This window comes from Ranitomeya variabilis, unplaced genomic scaffold (assembly GCF_051348905.1).
Source record: "Ranitomeya variabilis isolate aRanVar5 unplaced genomic scaffold, aRanVar5.hap1 Scaffold_329, whole genome shotgun sequence".
Taxonomy (NCBI): Eukaryota; Metazoa; Chordata; class Amphibia; order Anura; family Dendrobatidae; genus Ranitomeya; species Ranitomeya variabilis.
In genome coordinates this window covers 39,718-63,260 of record NW_027508072.1, presented here as the reverse complement: position 1 = coordinate 63,260, position 23,543 = coordinate 39,718, and the positions used below count along the sequence as shown (strand labels likewise).

At 43.9% G+C, this 23,543-nt stretch overlaps 1 protein-coding gene and 1 long non-coding RNA gene across 2 annotated transcripts; both read right to left on the bottom strand.

The window, feature by feature from the left end:
- Nucleotides 1-712: 712 nt before the first annotated feature.
- Nucleotides 713-21,001, bottom strand: LOC143789776 (uncharacterized). Its single transcript, XM_077279063.1, has 8 exons — nucleotides 20,998-21,001; nucleotides 15,798-16,339; nucleotides 10,028-10,177; nucleotides 9,722-9,898; nucleotides 9,516-9,639; nucleotides 9,335-9,432; nucleotides 8,133-8,223; nucleotides 713-5,986 (listed from the first exon to the last, which is right to left on the bottom strand). Exons 1-8 carry the CDS (start codon nucleotides 20,999-21,001, stop codon nucleotides 3,453-3,455), a joined length of 3,720 nt encoding a protein of 1,239 aa, XP_077135178.1. The 3' UTR covers nucleotides 713-3,452.
- Nucleotides 21,002-21,219: 218 nt separating this feature from the next.
- LOC143789777 (uncharacterized) lies at nucleotides 21,220-22,410 on the bottom strand. Its single transcript, XR_013219422.1, has 2 exons — nucleotides 21,454-22,410; nucleotides 21,220-21,379 (listed from the first exon to the last, which is right to left on the bottom strand). It is a non-coding gene; the product is annotated as an uncharacterized LOC143789777 (long non-coding RNA).
- Nucleotides 22,411-23,543: the final 1,133 nt, after the last annotated feature.

Genomic DNA, 23,543 nt, shown 5'->3' with positions numbered 1-23,543 from the left:
ATTGGACCACAATAGTTGTTGCCCAGTTTGTCCTGAGTATGATGGTACCCGATATGTGGGGGTAAACCACTGTTTGGGCACACGTCGGGGCTCGGAAGGGAAGTAGTGACGTTTTGAAATGCAGACTTTGATGGAATGGTCTGCGGGCGTCAAGTTGTGTTTGCAGAGCCCTTGATGTGCCTAAACAGTAGAAACCCCCCCACAAGTGACCCCATTTTGGAAACTAGATCCCCAAGGAACTTATCTAGGTATGTGGTGAGCACTTTGAACCCCCAAGTGCTTCACAGAAGTTTACAATGCAGAGCTGTGAAAATAAAAAATCATTTTTCTTTCCTAAAAATTATGTTTTAGCAAGCAATTTTTTATTTTCACAAGGGTAACAGCAGAAATTGGACCCCAATATTTGTTGCCCAGTTTGTCTTGAGTACGCTGATACCCCATATGTGGGGGTAAACCACTGTTTGGGCACACGTCGGGGCTCGGAAGGGAGGAAGTACCATTTGACTTTTTGAACGCAAGATTGGCTGGAATCAATGGTGGCGCCATGTTGCGTTTGGAGACCCCTGATGTGCCTAAACAGTGGAAACCCCTCAATTCTAACTCCAACACACCCCTAACCCTAATCCCAACTCTAGCCATAACCCTAATCACAACCCTAACCCAAACACACCCCCAACCCTAATCCCAACCCTAACCGCAACCCTAACCCCAACACACCCCTAAGCCTAACCATCACCCTAACTACAAGCCTCATCTTAACCCTATTTCCAACCCTAGCCCTAATTCCAACCCTAACTCTAATTCCAACCCTAAGGCTATGTGGCCACGTTGCGAATTTGTGTTAGATTTTGAAGTACCACCCCCCTGTCCCTGCAGATTGGGTGAAATTGGAGTTAACCCTTTCACCCGATTTGCAGGGACGCGATCCCTCCATTACGCCACATAGGCATCACAGGTCGGATTGGCACTGACTTTCATGACGCCTACGTGGCGTCAGGTCAGGAAGGGGTTAATTATGCAAAAATCATACAATGTTATTTCCTGGCTTTTATTTTTAGATTCTGTCTCTTACAGTTGAAGTGTACCTACAAAATAACAAAAATTACAGACTTCATTCCTTGTAGCTGGAAAAACTTGCAAAAATCTGTATATTATCCAATAGTTATTTTCCCCATTGTATATATTTTCTCCATGTCAGAGCTATTTTTGACAGTCAAGAAAATACAATTTTCAAGTAATTCATTCTTTACACTCTAGGTATGATAATGACTTCTCGCTGTGTGGGACTTTTTTGTTTAAAAGGGTTGTTCTCTACTTGGACAATCACTTCTCAAGCCTTATGTTTGATCCTGTTAAAATAAAAATAATTATTCAAACCTTCCATGCCGATGCAGCTCCAGCAGTGTCAGCACTTGCATTCATGAAGCTCATGTGAGTTTGTCAGGTCATGTGAGCCCTGCGGCCAATCAGCGCTGATGTCACTGTCCCCAACTTCAAATCAAACAAAAGGAGGAAGTAGAGAGCAGTCGCAGCTCTGGTTTCCTGTTTATGTTCAATACTTCCGAAGGCGGGGACAGTGAAGATGGCACCGATTGGGCGCAGGGCTTGTGTACTGTAAGGCTAGGTTCACACTGCGTTAGTGTGATCCGTTAAACGGACTACATTACACCGCGGCATAACGCGGTGTAACGTAGTCCGTTAACGCCGCCATTACTTCCTATGGGTAGATGCATCGCTAGCGCACGTCCACAATGGGCGTGCGCTAGCGATGTGCCGTCATTGAGTGACGGACCCGAGAAGCGGGCTGCAGCGTTTACGGGTCCGTCACTGCTAGCGCAGATGGAGCTAGCATATGCTCCATCTGCGCTAGCGCTGTGCCAAAGTCAGCACTTGCGTTAGCGCAGTCCGTTAGCGTATGCGCTGAAAAGACTGCACTAATGCAATGTGAACCTAGCCTAACAACCTCACATGAATCCTGACACCGCAGAATTGGAGCTGTCAAAGTAGCTGTGTATGAGTATTTTTGTTTTAAACGAGGCCAAACATAAGGAATGACAAGTGTTGTCCTAGTAGTAAGACAACTGTTTAAGAAGTTACAATTTTTAGTTAAATATTTCCAACATTCTGAACATGAAAAAGGCTTCTCCCCTGTGCAACTTCTCTGATGTTTATTAACCTCTTTCTGACCTCGGACGGGACAGTACGTCCGAGGTCAGATACCGAGCTTTGATGCAGGGCTCCGGCGGTGAGCCCGCATCAAAGCCGGGACATGTCAGCTGTTTTGAACAGCTGACATGTGCCCGCAATAGCGGAGGGTGAAATCGCAATTCACCCGCCGCTATTAACTAGTTAAATGCCACTGTCAAACGCAGACAGCGGCATTTAACCGGCGCTTCCGGCCGGAAATGAGCGCATCGCTGACCCCCGTCACATGATCGAGGGTCAGCGATGCTTCTGAATAGTAACCATAGAGGTCCTTGAGACCTCTATAGTTACTGATCACCGGTAGCTGTGTCATAGCACACCTGCATTTCTGCTGCATAGCAGTGATCTGATGATCACTGCTATGTAGCAGAGACGATCGCGAGGTGCCAGCTTCTAGCCTCCTATGGAGGCTATTGAAGCATGGCAAAAGTAAAAAAAAAATGAAAAAAATAAAAAAAAATATAAAAAAAGTTTAAATCACCTCCCTTTTGCCCCATTCAAATAAATCAATAAAAAATTAATCAAACCTACACATATTTGGTATCGCCACGTTCAGAATCGCCCGATCTATCAATACAAAAAAGCATTAGGCTGATCGCTAAACAGGGTAGCGAGAAAAAAATTCGAAAACGCCAGAATTACAGTTTTTTGGTCGCCGCGACATTGCATTAAAATGCAATAACGGGCGATCAAAAGAACGTATCTGCACCGAAATGGTATCATTAAAAACGCCAGCTCGGCACACAAAAAATTAGCCCTCACCCGACCCCAGATCATGAACAATGGAGACGCTACAGGTATCGGAAAATGGCCAATTTTTTTCTTTTTTCTAGCAAAGTTTGGAATTTTTTTTTCACCACATAGATAAAAAATAACCTAGTCATGTTAGGTGTCTATGAACTCGTAATGACCTGGAGAATCACAATGGCAGGTCAGTTTTAGCATTTAATGAACCTAGCAAAAAAGCCAAACAAAAAAAAAGTGTGGGACTGCACTTTTTTTACAATTTCACCGCACTTGGAATTTTTTTCCCGTTTTCTAGTACACGACATGCTAAAACCAATGATGTTGTTCAAAAGTACAACTTGTTTCGCAAAAAATAAGCCCTGACATGGCCATATTGACGGAAAAATAAAAAAGTTATAGCTCTGGGAAGGAGGGGAGCGAAAAACGAACACGGAAAACCGGAAAATCCCAAGGTCATGAAGGGCTTAAAGAGATGAATTCAATGTAAAACATTTCCCACATTAGGAACAGGAAAAAGGCTTCTCCCCTGTGTGAATTCTTTGGTGCTTAACCAAATTTGATTTGTGTTTAAAACATTTCCCACATTCTAAACAGGAAAAAGGCTTCACTCCTGAGTGAGTTCTCTGGTGCGTAACCAAATTTGATTTGTGGTTAAAACATTTCCCACATTCTGAACATGAAAAAGGCTTCTCACCTGTGTGAGTTCTCTGGTGCTTAACCAAATCTGATTTGTGTTTAAAACATTTCCCACATTCTAAACAGGAAAAAGGCTTCACTCCTGAGTGAGTTCTCTGGTGCGTAACCAAATATGATTTGTAGTTAAAACATTTCCCACATTCTAAACAGGAAAAAGGCTTCACTCCTGTGTGAGTTCTCTGGTGCGAAACCAAAGCAGATTTCTCTTTAAAACATTTCCCACATTCTGAACATGAAAAAGGCTTCTCACCTGTGTGAGTTCTGTGGTGCTTAACCAAAGCTGATTTCTGTTGAAAACATTTCCCACATTCTGAACAGGAAAAAGGCTTCTCACCTGTGTGAGTTCTCTGGTGTTTAACCAAAGCTGATTTCTGTTTAAAACATTTCCCACATTCTGAACAGGAAAAAGGCTTCTCACCTGTGTGAGTTCTCTGGTGTGTAACCAAAGCTGATTTCTGTTGAAAACATTTCCCACATTCTGAACAGGAAAAAGGCTTCACTCCTGTGTGTAATCTCTGGTGGCTATCAAGATTCAATTTCCGATTAAAACATTTCCCACATTCTGAACATGAAAAAGGCTTCTCACCTGTGTGAGTTCTCTGGTGCTTAACCAAATCTGATTTGTGTTTAAAACATTTCCCACATTCTAAACAGGAAAAAGGCTTCACTCCTGAGTGAGTTCTCTGGTGCGTAACCAAATTTGATTTGCACTTAAAACATTTCCCACATTCTGAACAGGAAAAAGGCTTCTCTCCTGTGTGGGTTTTCTTGTGTGCAACTAAAGATGATTTCTGATTAAAACATTTCCCACATTCTGAACATGAAAAAGGCTTCTCACCTGTGTGAGTTCTCTGGTGCTTAACCAAATCTGATTTGTAGTTAAAACATTTCCCACATTCTAAACAGGAAAAAGGCTTCTCTCCTGTGTGAGTTCTCAGGTGCGAAACCAAATCTGATTTGTAGTTAAAACATTTCCCACATTCTAAACAGGAAAAAGGCTTCTCTCCTGTGTGAGTTCTCTGGTGCGAAACCAAAGCAGATTTCTGTTGAAAACATTTCCCACATTCTGAACATGAAAAAGGCTTCTCACCTGTGTGAGTTCTGTGGTGCTTAACCAAAGCTGATTTCTGTTGAAAACATTTCCCACATTCTGAACAGGAAAAAGGCTTCACTCCTGTGTGGGTTTTCTTGTGTGCAACCAAAGATGATTTCTGATTAAAATATTTCCCACATTCTGAACATGAAAAAGGCTTCTCACCTGTGTGAGTTCTCTGGTGCTTAACCAAATCTGATTTGTGGTTAAAACATTTCCCACACTCTGAACAGGAAAAAGGCTTCTCTCCTGTGTGTAATCTCTGGTGGCTATCAAGATTCACTTTCTGATTAAAACATTTCCCACATTCTGAACAGGAAAAAGGCTTCTCACCTGTGTGAGTTCTCTGGTGTGTAACCAAAGCTGATTTCTGTTGAAAACATTTCCCACATTCTGAACAGGAAAAAGGCTTCTCACCTGTGTGAGTTCTCTGGTGTGTAACCAAAGCTGATTTCTGTTGAAAACATTTCCCACATTCTGAACAGGAAAAAGGCTTCACTCCTGTGTGTAATCTCTGGTGGCTATCAAGATTCACTTTCCGATTAAAACATTTCCCACATTCTGAACATGAAAAAGGCTTCACTCCTGTGTGTAATCTCTGGTGGCTATCAAGATTCACTTTCCGATTAAAACATTTCCCACATTCTGAACATGAAAAAGGCTTCTCCCCTGTGTGAGTTATTTGGTGCTTAACCAAATCTGATTTGTGGTTAAAACATTTCCCACATACTGAACAGGAAAAAGGATTCTCTCCTGTGTGTAATCTCTGGTGGCTATCAAGATGCACTTTCCAATTAAAACATTTCCCACATTCTGAACATGAAAAAGGCTTCTCCCCTGTGTGAGTTCTTTGGTGTATAACAAGATTCCACTTCTGGTTAAAACATCTCCCACACTTGGAACAAGAAAATCTATTCTCTGCTGTGTGAATTTTTTGATGCTTAAGAAAAGATTCTTGGAGGGGAAAATGATTTCCATATTCTAAAAGTGAAAATGGTTTCTTTACTTCAGGACCAATTTGTTTTTTAATGCTTATTTTGTGACTTTGATTTTCCTTAGTAGTCGGTAATGAATCAGAAGACAGGACCTGTTTCAAAAGATCAGACGACAGATCTTTGCTGTGAAGGGATGATGGTATATCTGGAGTAATGGCATTCACTTCAATTGTATCCTGTGGGATCTCAAGATTATCTGATTTAAAAACTGAAGATGTCAGCAGCCCCTCTGATTGCCTGGTGCAGTCATCTGTTAAAAATAAAACCAATTAGTTTTCATAAAAAAAATCCTTGAATTTTACATATTTTAACATTTGTACGTAAACTATCCACAACATGACAAGTTATGTTGAATACGTAATTATTCACTAAGACAATGACAGCTCACAGTCTAATAGAAAACCTCATAGGATGAACCAGTAGAGCGTGGTGTTCAACTGTTTGTCCATTCTGCCGCCGAAATATAGAGTAAAAAGTCACCAAACAATGTTATGTTGAGGAAAATTACACCAATAAACCTTCTACTCATCTCCCAAAAAACCAATTCCATACTCAGGTCCATAATCTGTCAGTGAAAAACAGGTTTCTACATTACAAGTGGCTCAAAGGCTCTTGAAAAGCACCATGGCTTCAATACACCAATCCAGCAATATCCGCTCTCCCAAAGTCAAATTTTCCCCTCGCTTCTGAGCCTTGCAGTGTGCCCAAACCATATTTAGCATCCATGTATAAAGCACGTGTAAAGCGCCATGGAATAAATGGCGCTATAAAAATTAATAATGATAATAAATAATAAATTGCTATAGTGATAAGAACCCACTTAATTTACAATGTGTGTGTCTCCTGGAGCACAATCTGGGCACTGTGTGTGGGGTAATAAAATGGCATATTTGCAATTTTCAATCTCCAACATCCACTGCGTGCTAATTTCTGGAAAGTGGCTCTGGGGTCAACATAGTCACTACTACAATACATTAATCCCCTGAGGGTTATAATTTCCAAAATGAAGTCAATTTATGGGGATTTCTACTGCTCTGGTTTTCTGCCATTTTCTCATATTAGGGCTTCTGCATATGGTATGTCCTATCTCCTCTGGGATCTGCTGCTGTGATGTCTGGTTCTGTTACCAGGCATGACCTTATTCTTTCTACAGGAGGCACTGGTAAAAAGAGGAGACATCAAAACCAGAAGCTCTGGGCGACGCAGGCTCTGCCCTGCCACAAAGATTAGGGTACCTGGGATTTGTAGTGCCATCCAATCTGGCAGTACGGATGTGTGTTGTCCAGCTCCCTGCTCCAGCCAGTTGGAAAGCACCACACCCTCCTAAAGCTCGAAGCATATTGCTGGAAGCTGTCAGATACAGCCTTCTCCTCTGGTTAATTCCTCTGTGCTCCTCTCCAGGCTTGTTTATTTGTTTCCTGTTGTGACCTCGGCTCGCTTACTGACTACTCTTGTGTCTTCTGATTTTGTATTTTCTCTGCTCTCCTGGTACTGACCCGGTTACCTGACTATTCTTGCTACATCTCACATCACATAACATAAGGTAACACCATGGCCAAAGCCTAGGGGTCTCTGTCTGGCTAAGATCAGACCCAAGTAGAAGGGTTAAAGTATGATGAACAAGGCAATCCCTGGGATCTGTAAAATGGAGTAGATAGCGCCAAGTCCTTTCATGGTGGACATCTTTTGAGCTTCCAGGTGACCACGAACAGTGCCCCCAATGCATTGTATCCGCAAACTATTTCTGCAAGATCTGCAGTCAAATAGCTAAATAGCTTCTTAACCCTGCTATGTGCCCAGATAGTAGTGTACAATTGTATATAGGGTACTGTCACATTCAAGAGAAATTGGAAAATAATTTGTAAGGTCCATTTGTTTCCTATTATCCTTTTTGAAGAATTCCAAAGTTATCACTTCAAAGTGACACATCAGGTTCGAAAAATTGGGTCCTGATTAGGAACAAAAAAGGACTGCAGGAAGTGGTTAAGTCAGAGGATTTGAGCAGTAACTACTGTAGTCAAAAACTGTGACTAAAGACAATAACACATTTACTGAAATAATCAAACTCAACAGTCTTCATCAGTAATAAATGAGTAACTAGTGGTGAAACCTCTGGGGTAATTAGAGTATGGGGCTCTTTCAAGCTAAACTATTATAAGGACCAATGGTAGATGTCACATCAGTTTCAAGAAGAAATATTAGACATTCAAATACTTTTTTTTATAACAGTTTAGAGCTGATGTGTCAAAGTTTGGATGGAGGAGAATGTTGAGGTCTAGAGGCAAAATGGTGATCACACGATGGTGATACAACCGGGCTATACAACCGATAAAGCAGCCATAGCTGGTGACTAAGAAGAATCTGTGACTTCTCTGCATTTAGTGGATACTACTCACCTGGGTAGTCATATGTAGGAATCTCCTCTTTACACCGCTCATCACCCCTCATATATGTCTCTGTAGTATTAATATAGGTCAGATCTTCACCCTGAAACAAATATTGTAAAAGTCACAGACAGATGAAAAGAAAAGATAGTCACATCTATGATCAGCTCTAATCCTGCCATTAGTTCCGCCATCAGAGCATTACAGCCCTTACTGGCGAATAGGGCCTGGCGAGCAGAGGGGACCCGCAGCAGGTCACCTCTTCTCTTTGGGCCCCAGAGGCTCAACTGATCATGCATCGTCAGACGCACGGCAAGTTAAAATCTGTTGCTTTGCGGGAGATCATAAGCTGGCAGCTGATGTCAGAGGGCACGTTGCCGACGTATAATGACACTCACATATGATGGTACACACCTCAGATGTATCAGGTGGAGGACACCGCTGGACCTCAGCCAGGTCAGGATAAACTTTTTTTTTTGTAAAGCTGCAGTATGACGCTGCATTATACTACTATGGGGGTGCATTATACTACTATGGGGGTGCATTATACTATGAAGTGCATCATACCACTATGGGAGGGCATTATACTATGAGGTGCATTATACTATGAAGTGCATTATACCACTATGGGAGGGCATTATACTATGAAATGCATTATACTACTATGGAGGTGCATTATACTACTATGGGGGTGCATTATACTATGAAGTGCATCATACCACTATGGGGGTGCATTATACTATGAGGTGCATTATACTATGAAGTGCATTATACCACTATGGGAGGGCATTATACTATGAGATGCATTATACTACTATGGGGGTGCATTATACTATTATGGGGGTGCATTATAGTACTATAGAGGTGCATTATATTCCTAAGGGGATGCATTATTCAACTATATATAACTATGGGATGCATTATACAGATGCAGAGTTTTTCTATGAGTGGGCAGTGGTACTGTGGAAGGTTCGAGAGTTGGAGACGGAGCTGGGGGGGTGGTGTAGCCTGGGCAGAGTCCCAAGTGGGCCCGAAAGTTTTGCCAGTATGGGACACCGAAATTCCTGGTGGCAGCCCTGCCTGCCATCTGCACCGTTCTCATTACACAAGTATAAAATATATAATACTGGTGAATAAAACAAGACCGAGCACAAGACCTTCACAGCCGTCTACACATCAGAGGGGAGATCTCATGACACCTTCTCTCCATCTACCTGATGATCCTGAGGAACATTGGGATCTTCTTGTTTATAGTCCTGTGGAAGAAGAGGATTGGGACATCTCTCTGGTGTTGTCCTCCTACTGGATAGAACTGGAGGAAGCACATACAGGGACTGAATTCATTCTTTACCTACAGATAATTATAGGCCGTATGTATTTAGTCCTGTCTATTACCTGGTGATGTGAGGGGCTGGGGAACCTCCATTATGATGTCCTTGTATACATCTTTGTGTCCTGCTAAATACTCCCACTCCTCCATGGAGAAATAGACGGCGACATCCTGACACCTTATAGGAACCTGACACACACAATGATACCGTTATCCCCTGAAACCTTCACAGTGTTACTGTATAATGTCCCAGCATTCCCAGCAGTGTCACCTGTCCAGTCAGCAGCTCAATCATCTTGTAGGTGAGTTCTAGGATCTTCTGGTCAATGATGTCCTCATGTATCAGGTGAGGTGGAGTCCCCGTGACTGGGCTTAGGGGTCTTCCCAATCCCTCAGACACAGGGTCCTGACAGCGTTCACTAGAGGTCTTCTTCACTACTGTGTAATCCTGGTTATGGAGAGACAAATTCATAAATCTCACTACAGACATTTCCAGAGTCCTCACCTCTCCAGTTCTGCCCATCTGTTATTCCCATAGATAAGAATGATGTAATGTGATGTCATCAGAGTCTCTCACCTCTCCAGTAAGCCGGAAGAGGATCTCTAGGGTGAGGTGTAATATTCTCTCCACCATCTTGTATCTGTCCATATCCATCCTTAATGGGTAAATCAGGAAAATTCTCTTATATAGAAGATCTTCGCTGAGAGGATCCGATATTGTAGAGACCTAATTCAGAAGATAAGCCGATGTAACATCATAGAATCCTGTGTAATAATACAATTACTGGAGATAATAAGGGAAACACATGAGTGATTATTTTACAGTATTTAGTTTTCTTTACATCTACTAATAAAACCTATATACACGGCTCAAAAAAATAAAGGGAACACTAAAATACCACATCCTAGATATCAATGAATGAAATATTTCAGTTGCAAATTTTTATGCGTTACATAGTGGAATGTGTTGAGAACAATAAAACATAAAAATTATCAATGTAAATCAAAATGAATATTCCATGGAGGTCTGGATTTGGAATGATACTCAAAATCAAAGTGGAAAGTCAAATTACAGGCTGATCCAACTTCAGTGGAAATGCCTCAAGACAAGGAAATGATGTTCAGTTGTGTGTGTGTTGCCTCTATGTGCCTGTATGACCTCCCTACAAGCCTGGGCATACTTCTGATGAGGCGGCGAATGGTCTCCTGAGGGATCTCCTCCCAGACGTGGACTAAAGCATCCGCCAACTCCTGAACAGTCTGTTGTGCAACGTGACGTTGATGGATCGTGCAAGACATGATGTCCCAGATGTGTTCAATCAGATTCAGGTCTGGGGAACGGGCAGGCCAGTCCGTAGCTTCAATGCCTTCATCTTGCAGGAACTGCTGACACACTCCAGCCACATGAGGTCTGGCAATGTCCTGCATTAGGACGAACCCAGGCCCAACTGCACCAGCATATGGTCTCACAAGGGGTCTGAGGATCTCATCTCGGTACCTAATGACAGTCAGGCTACCTCTGGCAAGCACATGGAGGGCTATGTGGCCCTCCAAAGGAATGCCACCCCACACCATTACTGACCCACTGCCAAACCGGTCATGCTGAAGGTTGTTGCAGGCAGCAGATCGCTCTCCACGGCGGCTCTACACTCCTTCACGTCTGTCACATGTGCTCAGTGTGAACCTGCTTTCATCTGTGAAGAGCACAGGGCACCAGTGGCGAATGTGCCAATCCTGGTCTTCTGTGGCAAACGCCAATCTTCCTGCACTGTGTTGGGCTGTGAGCACAACCCATGAGGAAATCACAGCTAGAATAAGATTGTTCCAGTACAGAAAAATTGAACAAAGAAATTCACCGTGTAAAAACTGTACTTAAAAAGTTACCTTTAATTACGTCTTAACGCAGTAAGGTGATAACAAGAACCACTACCACCATTTTAACCCCTTCCCGACATGTGACGGAATAGTACGTCACATGTCGGGACCCCCGCTTTGATGTGCGCTCCGGCGGTGAGCGCACATCAAAGTCGCGACATGTCAGCTGTTTTTTACAGCTGACATGTGCGCGCAATAGCGGCGGGTGAAATCGCGATCACCCGCCGCTATTAACTAGTTAAATGCCGCTGTCAAACGCAGACAGCAGCATTTAACTACCGCATCCGGCCGTGCGGCCGGATATGAGCGCATCGCCGACCCCCGTCACATCACATGATCGGGGGTCGGCGATGCTCCTCCATTGTAACCATAGAGGTCCTTGAGACCTCTATGGTTACTGATTGCCGGTAGCTGTGAGAGCCACCCTGTGGTCGGCGCTCACAGCACACCTGCATTTCTGCTACATAACAGCGATCTGATGATCGCTGTTATGTAGCAGAGCCGATCGGGCTGTGCCTGCTTCTAGCCTCCCATGGAGGCTATAGAAGCATGGCAAAAGTAAAAAAAAAAAGTTTTTAAAAATGTGAAAAAAATAAAAAAAATATAAAAGTTTAAATCACCCCCCTTTCGCCCCAATCAAAATAAATCAATAAAAAAAACCCCCAACCTACACATATTTGGTATCGCCGCATTCAGAATCGCCCGATCTATCAATAAAAAAAACATTAACCTGATCGCTAAATGGCGTAATGAGAAAAAAAACTTAGAAACGCCAGATTTACGTTTTTTTGGTCGCCACGACATTGCATTAAAATGCAATAACGGGCGATCAAAAGAACGTATCTACACCGAAATGCGATCATTAAAAACGCCAGCTCGGCACGCAAAAAATAAGCCCTCAACCGACCCCAGATCACGAAAAATGGAGACGCTACGAGTATCGGAAAATGGCGCAATTTTGTTTTGTTTTGTTTTTTGCAAAGTTTGGAATTTTTTTTCACCACTTAGGTGAAAAATAACCTAGTCATGTTAGGTGTCTATGAACTCGTAGTGACCTGGAGAATCATAATGGCAGGTCAGTTTTAGCATTTAGTGAACCTAGCAAAATAGGCAAGCAAAAAACAAGTGTGGGATTGCACTTTTTTTGCAATTTCACTGCACTTGAAATTTTTTTCCCGTTTTCTAGTACACGTCATGCTAAAACCAATGATGTCGTTCAAAAGTACAACTCGTCCCGCAAAAAATAAGCCCTCACATGGCCAAATTGACGAAAAAATAAAAAAGTTATGGCTCTGGGAAGGAGGGGAGCGAAAAACGAAAACGGAAAAACGGAAAAAGCTCCGGGGGTGAAGGGGTTAAAGATACCAGGAGGTGCCTGTACCCATCACTAAACTGAACTGTTCCTACCTACCAGCGGAGGTTGGCACCCTACACCTGTGCAATGGCACCCCCGATCACTGGCGACTGTCCCTCCTACCCCTATTTAGCCCTGTGGGATGGGGAAAGGAATAGGAGTAGAGATATTGAAATGAGAGTTTGTTTGGACAGTATACCACAATTATAGTGATTGAAGAGATTGCTAAGACCGGCACAATAGCAACATGGATGAACATGCACCGTATCATGCAGCACACTATGAAGAGGTATCGTTTCCTTATGTATCTGAACTCCAAACCCTGCTATTGTGCCGGTCATAGCAATTTCTTCAGCAGCTAAGTAGTTTGTGTGTTTCAGAGCTCTGAGGTTTGTTTTTTTTTTTCATAACTTCTTGATTTGATGACATGTACCTGTTCTTTAACATGCAGCTGAGCCTTATCTGGTTTTGAATATTTTTGGGCTTATTGCTTAACCCCTTTCTGCCATCGGACGTACTGTCCCGTCCATGTGACCTGGGACTTAAAGGGACTGTCCTCCATAGTACACGCCTGCGTAAGGCAAGATTGCCTTGTGCAGGCATGTACTACAGAGGACAGAATGAACTTCAATCCAATATTGCAGCCAGCATGCAGCCAGCGGGTAAGGAAAGGGTGAATCAAACACCCAAAAACCCCGCCCCTATGGCTGAAGATTGTTCCCTCCAAATTCAGGTGACAGAGTCCCTTTAATTCCCATGGACGGGATAGTATGTCATACCCGATCAGCCGCGCTCACAGGGGGAGCACGGTTAATCACAGCCGAGTGTCAGCCGATTATCACAGCTGACATCCGGCACTGTGACCGCTCCTGGCACTTTAACCCCCGAAACACTGCGATTAAACATGATCACAGCGTTCCGGTGGCATAGGGAAGCATCACGCAGGGATGGGGCTCCCTGCGTGCTTCCCTGAGACCCTCGGAACAATGCGATGTGATCGCGCTGTTCCAAGGGTCTCCTTTGTAATCCTCACTGCAGACCCCGGATCCAAGATGGCCGAGGGGGTCCTTCCGGGTCCTGCAGGGAGGTTGGCTTGTGAGCAAAGTGTCAGATCAGCAATCTGATAATATATAGTGATGTCCCCTCGTGGGGCAAAGTAAAAAAAAGTTTAAAAAAAAAAAATTACACTGTAGAAATATTTTTAAAAAAAATCCTAAATAAAGAAAAAAAAATATTGTTCCAATAAATACATTTCTTTATGTAAATAAAAAATAAATAAAAGTACACCAGTATCGCCACTTCTGTAACGACCCGACCTATAAAACTGTCCCACTAGTTAACCCCTTCAGTGAACACCGTAATAAAAAAAAAAAAAACCACACGTGGCAAAACACGATGCTTTATCATACCGCCGAACAAAAAGTGGAAAAACACGCGGTCAAAAAGACAGATATAAATAAACATAGTACCGCTGAAAACGTCATCTTGTCCTGCCAAAAATCGAGCCACCATACAGCGTCATTAGCGAAACAAATAAAAAGTTATAGCCCTCAGAATAAAGTGATGCAAAAATTATTTTTTATATAAAATTGTTTTTATTGTATAAAAGCGCCAAAACATAAAAAAAGATATAAATGAGATATCGCTGTAATCGTACTGACCCGAAGAATAAAACTGCTTTATCAATTTTACCAAACGCAGAACGGTAGGCACCCCTCCAAAAAAGAAATTCATTAATTGCTGGTTTTTGTTCATGCTGCCTCACAAAAATCGGAATAAAAAGCAATCAAAAAAGTCACGTGCCCGAAAATTGGTACCAATAAAAACATCAACTTGTTCAGCAAAAAACAAGACCTCACGTGACTGTTGACCAAAATATGGAAAAATTATAGCTTCCAAAATGTGGTGACGCAAAAACTATTTTTTGCAATAAAAAGCGTCTTTTAGTGTGTGACAGCTGCCAAATATAAAAACCCGCTATAAATAGTAAATCAAACCCCCCTTTATCATCACCTTATAGTTAGGGAAAAATAATAAAATAAAAAAAATGTATTAATTTTCCCATTAGGGTTAGGGCTAAAGTAAGGGTTGGGGCTAAAGTTAGGGTTGGGATTACATTTACGGTTGGGATTAGGGTTAGGGGTGTGTCAGGGTTAGGTGTGCTTAGGATTATGGTTGAGATTAGGGTTAGGGGTGTGTTGGGAGTTAGGGGTGTGGTTAGAGTTGGGATTAGGGTTAGGAGTGTGTTGGGGTTAAGGGTGTATTGGGGTTAGGGGTGTGGTTAGGGTTGGGATTAGGGTTAGGGGTGTGTTCGGGTTAGGGTTGGAGTTACAATTGGGAGGTTTCCTCTGTTTAGACACATCAGGGGCTCTCCAAAAGCAACATGGCATCCGATCTCAATTCCAGCCAATTCTGCGTTGAAAAAGTAAAACAATGCTCCTTCCCTTCCGAGCTCTCTTGTAGGCCCAAACAGGGGTTTATCCCAATATATGGGGTAGCAGCATATTCAGGACAACTTGGACAACAACTATTGGGGTCCAATTTCTCTAGTTACCCTTAGGAAAATAAAAATTTGGGGGCTAAAATTCATTTTTGTGGGAAAAAAGATTTTTTATTTTCATGGCTCTGCATTATAAACTGTAGTGAAAAACTTGGGGGTTCGAAGTTCTCACAACACATCTAGATAAGTTCCTTTGGGGGTCTAGTTTCCAATATGGGGTCACTTGTGGGGGGTTTCTACTGTTTAGGTTCATGAGGGGCTCTGCAAACGCAACGTGACGCCTGCAGACCATACCATCAAAGTATGCATTCCAAACGGCGCTCCTTCCCTTCTGAGCTCTGCCATGCGCCCAACAGTAGTTTACCCCCACACATGGGGTATCAGCGTACTCAGGACAAATTGTACAACTTTTGGGGTCCAATTTCTGCTGTTACCCTTGGTAAAATAAAACAAATTGTATCTGAAGTAAATTTTGTGTGAAAAAGTGAAATGTTCATTTTTTTTTTTTTTTAAACATTCCAAATATTCCTGTGAAACACCTGAAGGGTTAATAAACTTCTTGAATGTGGTTTTGAGCATCTTGAGGAGTGCAGTTGTTTAGAATGGTGTCATGGATCGCCCCAAAGCAGATTTCTCTTTAAAACATTTCCCACATTCTGAACATGAAAAAGGCTTCTCACCTGTGTGAGTTCTCTGGTGCTTAACCAAATCTGATTTGTGGTTAAAACATTTCCCACATTCTGAACAGGAAAAAGGCTTCTCTCCTGTGTGTAATCTCTGGTGGCTATCAAGATACACTTTCCGATTAAAACATTTCCCACATTCTGAACATGAAAAAGGCTTCTCCCCTATGTGAGTTCTTTGGTGCGTAACCAAAGCTGATTTCTGTTGAAAACATTTCCCACATTCTGAACATGAAAAAGGCTTCTCCCCTATGTGAGTTCTTTGGTGCGTAACCAAAGCTGATTTCTGTTGAAAACATTTCCCACATTCTGAACATGAAAAAGGCTTCTCCCCTGTGTGAGTTCTTTGGTGTATAACAAGATTCCACTTCTGGTTAAAACATCTCCCACACTTGGAACAAGAAAATCTATTCTCTGCTGTGTGAATTTTTTGATGCTTAAGAAATGATTCTTGGAGGGGAAAATGATTTCCATATTCTAAAAGTCAAAATGGTTTCTTTACTTCAGGACCAATTTGTTTTTTTAATGCTTATTTTGTGACTTTGATTTTCCTTAGTAGTCGGTAATGAATCAGAAGACAGGACCTGTTTCAAAAGATCAGACGACAGATCTTTGCTGTGAAGGGATGATGGTATATCTGGAGTAATGGCATTCACTTCAATTGTATCCTGTGGGATCTCAAGATTATCTGATTTAAAAACTGAAGATGTCAGCTGCCCCTCTGATTGCCTGGTGCAGTCATCTGTTAAAAATAAAACCAATTAGTTTTCATAAAAAAATCCTTGAATTTTACATATTTTAACATTTGTACGTAAACTATCCACAACATGACAAGTTATGTTGAATACGTAATTATTCACTAAGACAATGACAGCTCACAGTCTAATAGAAAACCTCATAGGATGAACCAGTAGAGCGTTGTGTTCAACTGATTGTCCATTCTGCCTCCGAAATATAGAGTAAAAAGTCACCAAACAATGTTATGTTGAGGAAAATCGTAGTTACTTACCGATAACGGTATTTCTCTGATCCCATGATGGCACCACGGAGAGAGGGGTCCGCCCCCAGGGACAGGAAACCTACAGGTGAAAAAGGGCGTACCTCTCTCCCACATCAGTTGGTTAACAGAGCCTTATACAGAACTTCAGCTGCAATTTGATATTTACACAAATTAAACTTAACAATTTTTTACTTAACAGAGGCACCGTGACTAAAGGTAACTAACTATACATTATAGTGTGCACACCTGTGTGTGAAAAGGGAGGGAATATACGGGTGCCATCATGGGATCAGAGAAATACCGTTATCGGTAAGTAACTACGATTTTCTCTATCCCCATGATGGCACCACGGAGAGATTTACATAGATTGTAATTTTTTAGGGAGGGACCACTGCCTCTAGAACCCTTCGACCAAAGGTGAGATCAGAGGAGGTCAAGTCTAAGCGGTAGTGTCTGAAAAATGTAGACTGGGAAGACCAAGTGGCCGCTCTACATATCTGTTGTATTGAAGCGCCCGCTCTTTCCGCCCAGGATGATGCCACTGCTCTGGTCGAGTGCGCTTTTATATTCTCCGGGATGGCCGTCCCGCTGGAAGAGTAGGATAGGGCGATGGCATCTCTTATCCACCTCGCTAGCGTAGCTTTTGACGCTTTCTGTCCCTTCCGTGGACCCTGGAAGCAGACAAACAGAGCCCTATCCTTCCTGCACTCTCTAGTGGCTGACAAGTATTGGAGTAGGCACCTCCTAACATCAAGGGTATGTAGTGTTTTTTCTCCCTCATTCTTGGGGTTGGGACAGAATGAGGGCAGGGAGACCTCTTGTGTCCTGTGAAATTGAGACGCGACTTTTGGGAGGTAAGCCGGGTCCGTTTTTAGAATGACTCTGTCCTCAAGAATTTGAGTGAAGGGAGGGCCCGCGGACAATGCTTGTATGTCACTAACGCGACGGGCTGAGGTTAGGGCCACTAAGAGTGTTGTTTTTAAAGATAGAATCTTTAGGGGTGCGTCTGCCAAGGGCTCAAAAGGAGATTTGGTTAGTGCATTTAGAACAAGGTTTAGATCCCATGGAGGGGCATTATGCAAAGGAACCGGTTTTAATCTACCCGAGGCTTTGATGAATCTCACGATCCATCGGTTTCTGGCTAGATCATAATTATATAGTGCTCCCAAGGCTGCTACCTGAACTTTTAGAGTACTCGTAGCTAGCCCTTTTTCCAAACCCTTTTGCAGGAATTCGAGAATCTTATCTATTGGGATTTCCCCCCCTGGGTCAACCCCTGATACAGACATGAATTTTTTCCACACTTTGCCGTATATTTTGGTGGTTACGGGTTTCCTACTCTGTAGTAATGTGGACACCAGGTTGGATGAAGACCCTTTGCTGCTTAATAGCTTCCTTTCAAAAGCCAGGCTGTCATATGTAGGCTTTTCACATTGGGGTGACACACTGGGCCCTGGGATAACAGATTTTGCGTGTCTGGTAGAACCCACGGACTGTCTAAGGACATCTTTCTCAGCCAAGAAAACCATATCCTGCGAGGCCAGAATGGAGCTATGATTATCACTGTTGCTCCCTCCTCCCGAATTTTCCTCAAGACTAGGGGAATGAGGGATATTGGAGGGAACGCGTAGGAGAGGCGATAGTTCCAGGGGACTGTGAGAGCGTCCAGAGCTACTGGCCCTCCCCGGGGGTCGATTGAGCAGAACTTCCTCACTTTCCGATTCTGAAAGTCCGCAAATAGGTCTATTTCTGGCTCTCCCCAACGTTTCACTATTTGGTTGAATACCGACTGTTTCAGCTCCCACTCCCCCTGTCTCAAGCGTGTTCTGCTGAGGAAGTCTGCGGTCTGGTTTTCTGAACCCTTTATGTAAAGGGCTGTTAGGGACTTCAGATTGTGTTCTGCAATGTAGAAGATAGACCGGGTTTCTTCCATCAGTGTTTGTGACCTGGTGCCCCCTTGGTGGTTTAGGTATGCTACCACTACCTGATTGTCCGAAAAGACTTTTACGTGGTGGGAGCGGATGATGTTTTGGAAGTGTATTAGGGCGAGTTTTACCGCTAGCAGTTCTTTCATATTTGATGAGGTTAGCTCCTGATTTTTGTTCCAGTTCCCTTGTGTCACCTGACCGTCTATATGAGCACCCCACCCCCAGGGGCTTGCATCGGTCGTTAGGATTTTCTCTGTTGGTAGTGACCAGGGGACCCCCTTGGTAAGATTTATCGGATCTGCCCACCACTGTAGGGAGTGTATCGTAGTTGGTGATATGCTTAACCGCCCGTCTAAATTTCCTCCCAGACACAGGCTTGAACTTAAAGTCTCCCATTGTAAGTCTCGGGAATGGCATTGTGCCCACTGCACTGCCGGGATACAGGATGTCATGGAGCCCAGCAGGGACATGGCTTTCCTGAGTGTGGTGACTGGGGATGATGACAACTGTACCGCTGCCTGTGTCATCTTTTGAATCTTCCCCTGAGGAAGATAACACGTTTGTGTGGTCGAGTCGAGGACTATCCCCAAGTACTCCTGTACCTGTGATGGGACTACTTTGGATTTGGTAAGGTTCAACAGCCAACCTAGGCTTGACAGAGAAGTCATAACCAAATCCAACTGCTGTTTGCAGTGATGGAATGATGTCCCTGCCACAAGGAGGTCGTCCAGGTATGGGACTATCAGGATATTCTGCTCTCGTATATGAGCCATCACTTCCGACATTAGTTTCGTGAATACCCGGGGTGCGATAGCTAACCCAAAAGGGAGGGCCCGAAACTGATAATGTTTCACCTCCCCCTGGATATTCACTGCCAGCCGGAGGTACTTTTGATGATCCTTGTGGATCGGTACATGATAGTATGCATCTCGTAGGTCTAGAACAGTCATGAAACACCTGGGAAAGAGTATTTTTACGCAAGATTTTATTGTCTCCATTTTGAAGTGTGGGATCTCGAGAAAACTGTTTAACTTTTTGAGATTTATTATTGTCCTGTATGATCCATCTGGCTTCTTTCGGAGGAAGAGGGGAGAGTAGAAGCCCATGCCTCTTTCCTGGTGAGGGACTTCCTGTAGGACTTCCTTCTGGACTAGGCCTAGAATCTCTTCCTGAAGAGCCGACTGTTCTTGAGACTGTCTCTGTGGTGTCACCATGAAGAGGTTGTTGGGGGGAATGCGGAACTTTAGCTTGAGCCCTTCTCGTACTATGCCTAGTATCCAGGGGCTGCTTGAAATTTTTTCCCAGGCTGGGAGGAACTCTGTTAGTCTCCCGCCAACCTGGGGGACACCTTCATTGAGTTTTCTTGTTGTCGGGAGTGGGTTTGTTGAATAGGAACCCTCTGGTTTTATTTCTTTTTTCCTCCCATGTTTCTTTGTTCCCTTTCGGAGGTTTTCTCCGCATAAATTTTTTATTCCGAAAGGAACGTCTGTATGATTGGTTGGGGAAACCAGGGAAAGACTTTTTCTTGTCCTCGGCTTTCTCGAGGATGTCATCTAGCGTTGTGCCGAACAAGAATTCCCCCTCACAGGGTATTGAACATAGTTTTGTCTTTGTCTGAAGGTCCCCTGGCCAACATTTTAGCCACAGGGCACGTCTTGCGGCGTTCGAAAAGGCGGCAGCCCTGGCTGCTAGTCTGGCTGAGTCTACAGATGCATCCGCCAAAAAGGCTGCTGCACCTTTCATTACGGACACTGATTTTTGAATCGTGTCTCTAGAGACTTTTCCTTTTAATTGGGAATCCAAGTGCTCAAGCCACACCATTAGCGCGCGAGCTGTGCAGGTGGCCGCGACCGCTGGTTTAAGTCCGCCTCCTGCCGCTTCCCAAGAGTTTTTTAGAAAAACCTCGGCTTTTTTGTCCATCGGATCTTTTAAGGTACCCATGTCCTCAAAAGGTAGGGCAAACTTTTTTGAGGCCTTTGCTATGGCCACATCTAATTTTGGTGCCTTACTCCAGGATGAGCAGGCTGGGTCATCAAACGGGTATTTTCTTTTGGGGGTGAGGAGAGCTTTTTTGTCTGGTTTTTTCCACTCTCTTTTAATTAGAGAGTGAATTTTCTCATTTACTGGAAATGCTCTTTTTCTTTTTTGTTCCAGACCGCTGAACATTATGTCCTGCGCTGTTTTTTTAGGTCGCTCCTCCACTAGACCCATTGTTGCTCTGACCGCTTTCACTAAAGCGTCTGTTTCGTCGATAGGGAAGCAACTGCGCCCCCCCTCAGAGGATACTGAAGAGGTGTCAGAATCTGACGAATTATTCGAGTCAGATAGTTCACTCTCTGACTCGTCCGCACTGGATACGGGGGACTCAGGTGTTTTCTTATGTTTTTTCTTTGTGGCTTTAATGCCTTTAATGGCACTTTCCACCTGGCTTTTTATTAGTGACTTTAATTCGGATGCAAATGATGGGGTTTCCTCCTGAATCGTCTTTTTTATACAGACGCTGCATAGTCTCTTCTCCCAGGAGGAAGGCAGCTCGTCTGAACATATGGCACATTCTCTGTGCTTAGTTTTGGCTGTACTTTTCCTCCCCTAGAACAGAAAGAGCCCTACATTAAAGTCAGCACTTTCACGTAGATCACTCACCCCCTGTGGATCAGAGATACCGTCTCAGGCCTGGTGACTGTATCCGCTGGAATCGTCGCCGGCCGTGTGGTTTTTGCAGACCCCCGACTGCGTTGAGACTCTGATCGTCCGCTGCTGCTGCGCTGTACAGAGGACGAGTTTCCTTTGCGCTGCTGCTGTGGGTGCAGACGCCGCTGCACTTGTGCCTGCTCAGGAGATCGCTGGACGGCTTCCTGCATAACCTGCTGCTCGCTTTCGCTCATGGTGGCCTCCGCACTGTAAGGTGCACTTGGAGTTTGAATTTGCCACCATTTTCCCTGTGCTGGCGTTGCTTTTATGCATTAGTGCCGGCGAAACCGGAAGTGACTGTTTGCGCATGCGCCCGCCCAACTTCCGGTTCTCTGCCAGCTTCACATGAGGGAATGAATGTACTGGGACGCCGGCGCGCGCGCAGTAGCGCTGCGTTTTCGCGATGATGGCGCCGGTGAGCGCACCAGCGCTCCATTACCGACGCCCACACCGATTTACCGGTAATTACGCCGGTGTCCTCTGGCCCGTCTTACTTGGCCTTTTATGGAAAGATAGCCGCCGCTACCTCCATATTATCATTAAGAGTCCTCCGGTGACCGCCGTCACCTGCTCCTTACCCCCCCTCTCTTTTTTTTTTTTTTTTTTTCATGGAAGGCAGACTGGATCCTTTCACTGCCTTCCTCCACTCACCCATGAGGCCCGCCGACCCCTGTGGTGGTGCTTCAGGAAAGGGAGAAAAAAGAGAGGAAAAAACCGCTTGATCCAGCCGTAACAGGGCGCCCCCTGTTAGAAAGTCGACTGCATCAGCCCCTGGAACTCCACGAAGAATCCTTCAGGTACGTGCTGTAGGTTCCCCGTCAGGGACAGGAAACCAACTGATGTGGGAGAGAGGTACGCCCTTTTTCACCTGTAGGTTTCCTGTCCCTGGGGGCGGACCCCTCTCTCCGTGGTGCCATCATGGGGATAGAGAAAATTACACCAATAAACCTTCTACTCATCTCCCAAAAAATCAATTCCATCATCTGTCAGTGAAAAACAGGTTTGTACATTACAAGTGGCTCAAAGGCTCTTGAAAAGCACCATGGCTTCAATACACCAATCCAGCAATATCCGCTCTCCCAAAGTCAAATTTTCCCCTCGCTTCTGAGCCTTGCAGTGTGCCCAAACCATATTTAGCATCCATGTATAAAGCACGTGTAAAGCGCCATGGAATAAATGGCGCTATAAAAATTAATAATGATAATAAATAATAAATTGCTATAGTGATAAGAACCCACTTAATTTACAATGCGTGTGTCTCCTGGAGCACAATCTGGGCACTGTGTGTTGGGTAATAAAATGGCATATTTGCAATTTTCACTCTCCAACATCCACTGCGCACTAATTTCTGGAAAGTGGGTCTGGGGTCAACATAGTCACTACTACAATACATTAATCCCCTGAGGGTTATAATTTCCAAAATGAAGTTAATTTATGGGGATTTCTACTGCTCTGGTTTTCTGCCATTTTCTCATATTAGGGCTTCTGCATATGGTATGTCCTATCTCCTCTGGGATCTGCTGCTGTGATGTCTGGTTCTGTTACCAGGCATGACCTTATTCATTCTACATGAGGCACTGGTTAATAGAGGAGACATCAAAAAAAGAAGCTCTGGGCGACGCAGGCTCTGCCCTGCCACTAAGATTAGGGTACCTGGGATTTGTAGTGCCATCCAATCTGGCAGTATGGATGTGTGTTGTCCAGCTCCCTGCTCCAGCCAGTTGGAAAGCACCACACCCTCCTAAAGCTCAAAGCATATTGCTGGACGCTGTCAGATACAGCCTTCTCCTCTGGTTAATTCCTCTGTGCTCCTCTCCAGGCTTGTTTATTTGTTTCCTGTTGTGACCTCGGCTCGCTTACTGACTACTCTTGTGTCTTCTGATTTTGTATTTTCTCTGCTCTCCTGGTACTGACCCGGTTACCTGACTATTCTTGCTACATCTCACATCACATAACAGAAGGTAACACCATGGTCAAAGCCTAGGGGTCTCTGTCTGGCTAAGATCAGACCCAAGTAGAAGGGTTAAAGTATGATGAACAAGGCAATCCCTGGGATCTGTAA

Excerpts from the sequence above, each read along its gene's own strand:
- LOC143789776 (XM_077279063.1), bottom strand. Across the intron at positions 9,899-10,027 it reads TCTTCCGGCTTACTGGAGAG|GATTACACAGTAGTGAAGAA; the intron begins GTGAGAGACTCT and ends CTCCATAACCAG. Across the intron at positions 9,640-9,721 it reads TTGAGCTGCTGACTGGACAG|GTTCCTATAAGGTGTCAGGA; the intron begins GTGACACTGCTG and ends TGTGTGTGTCAG.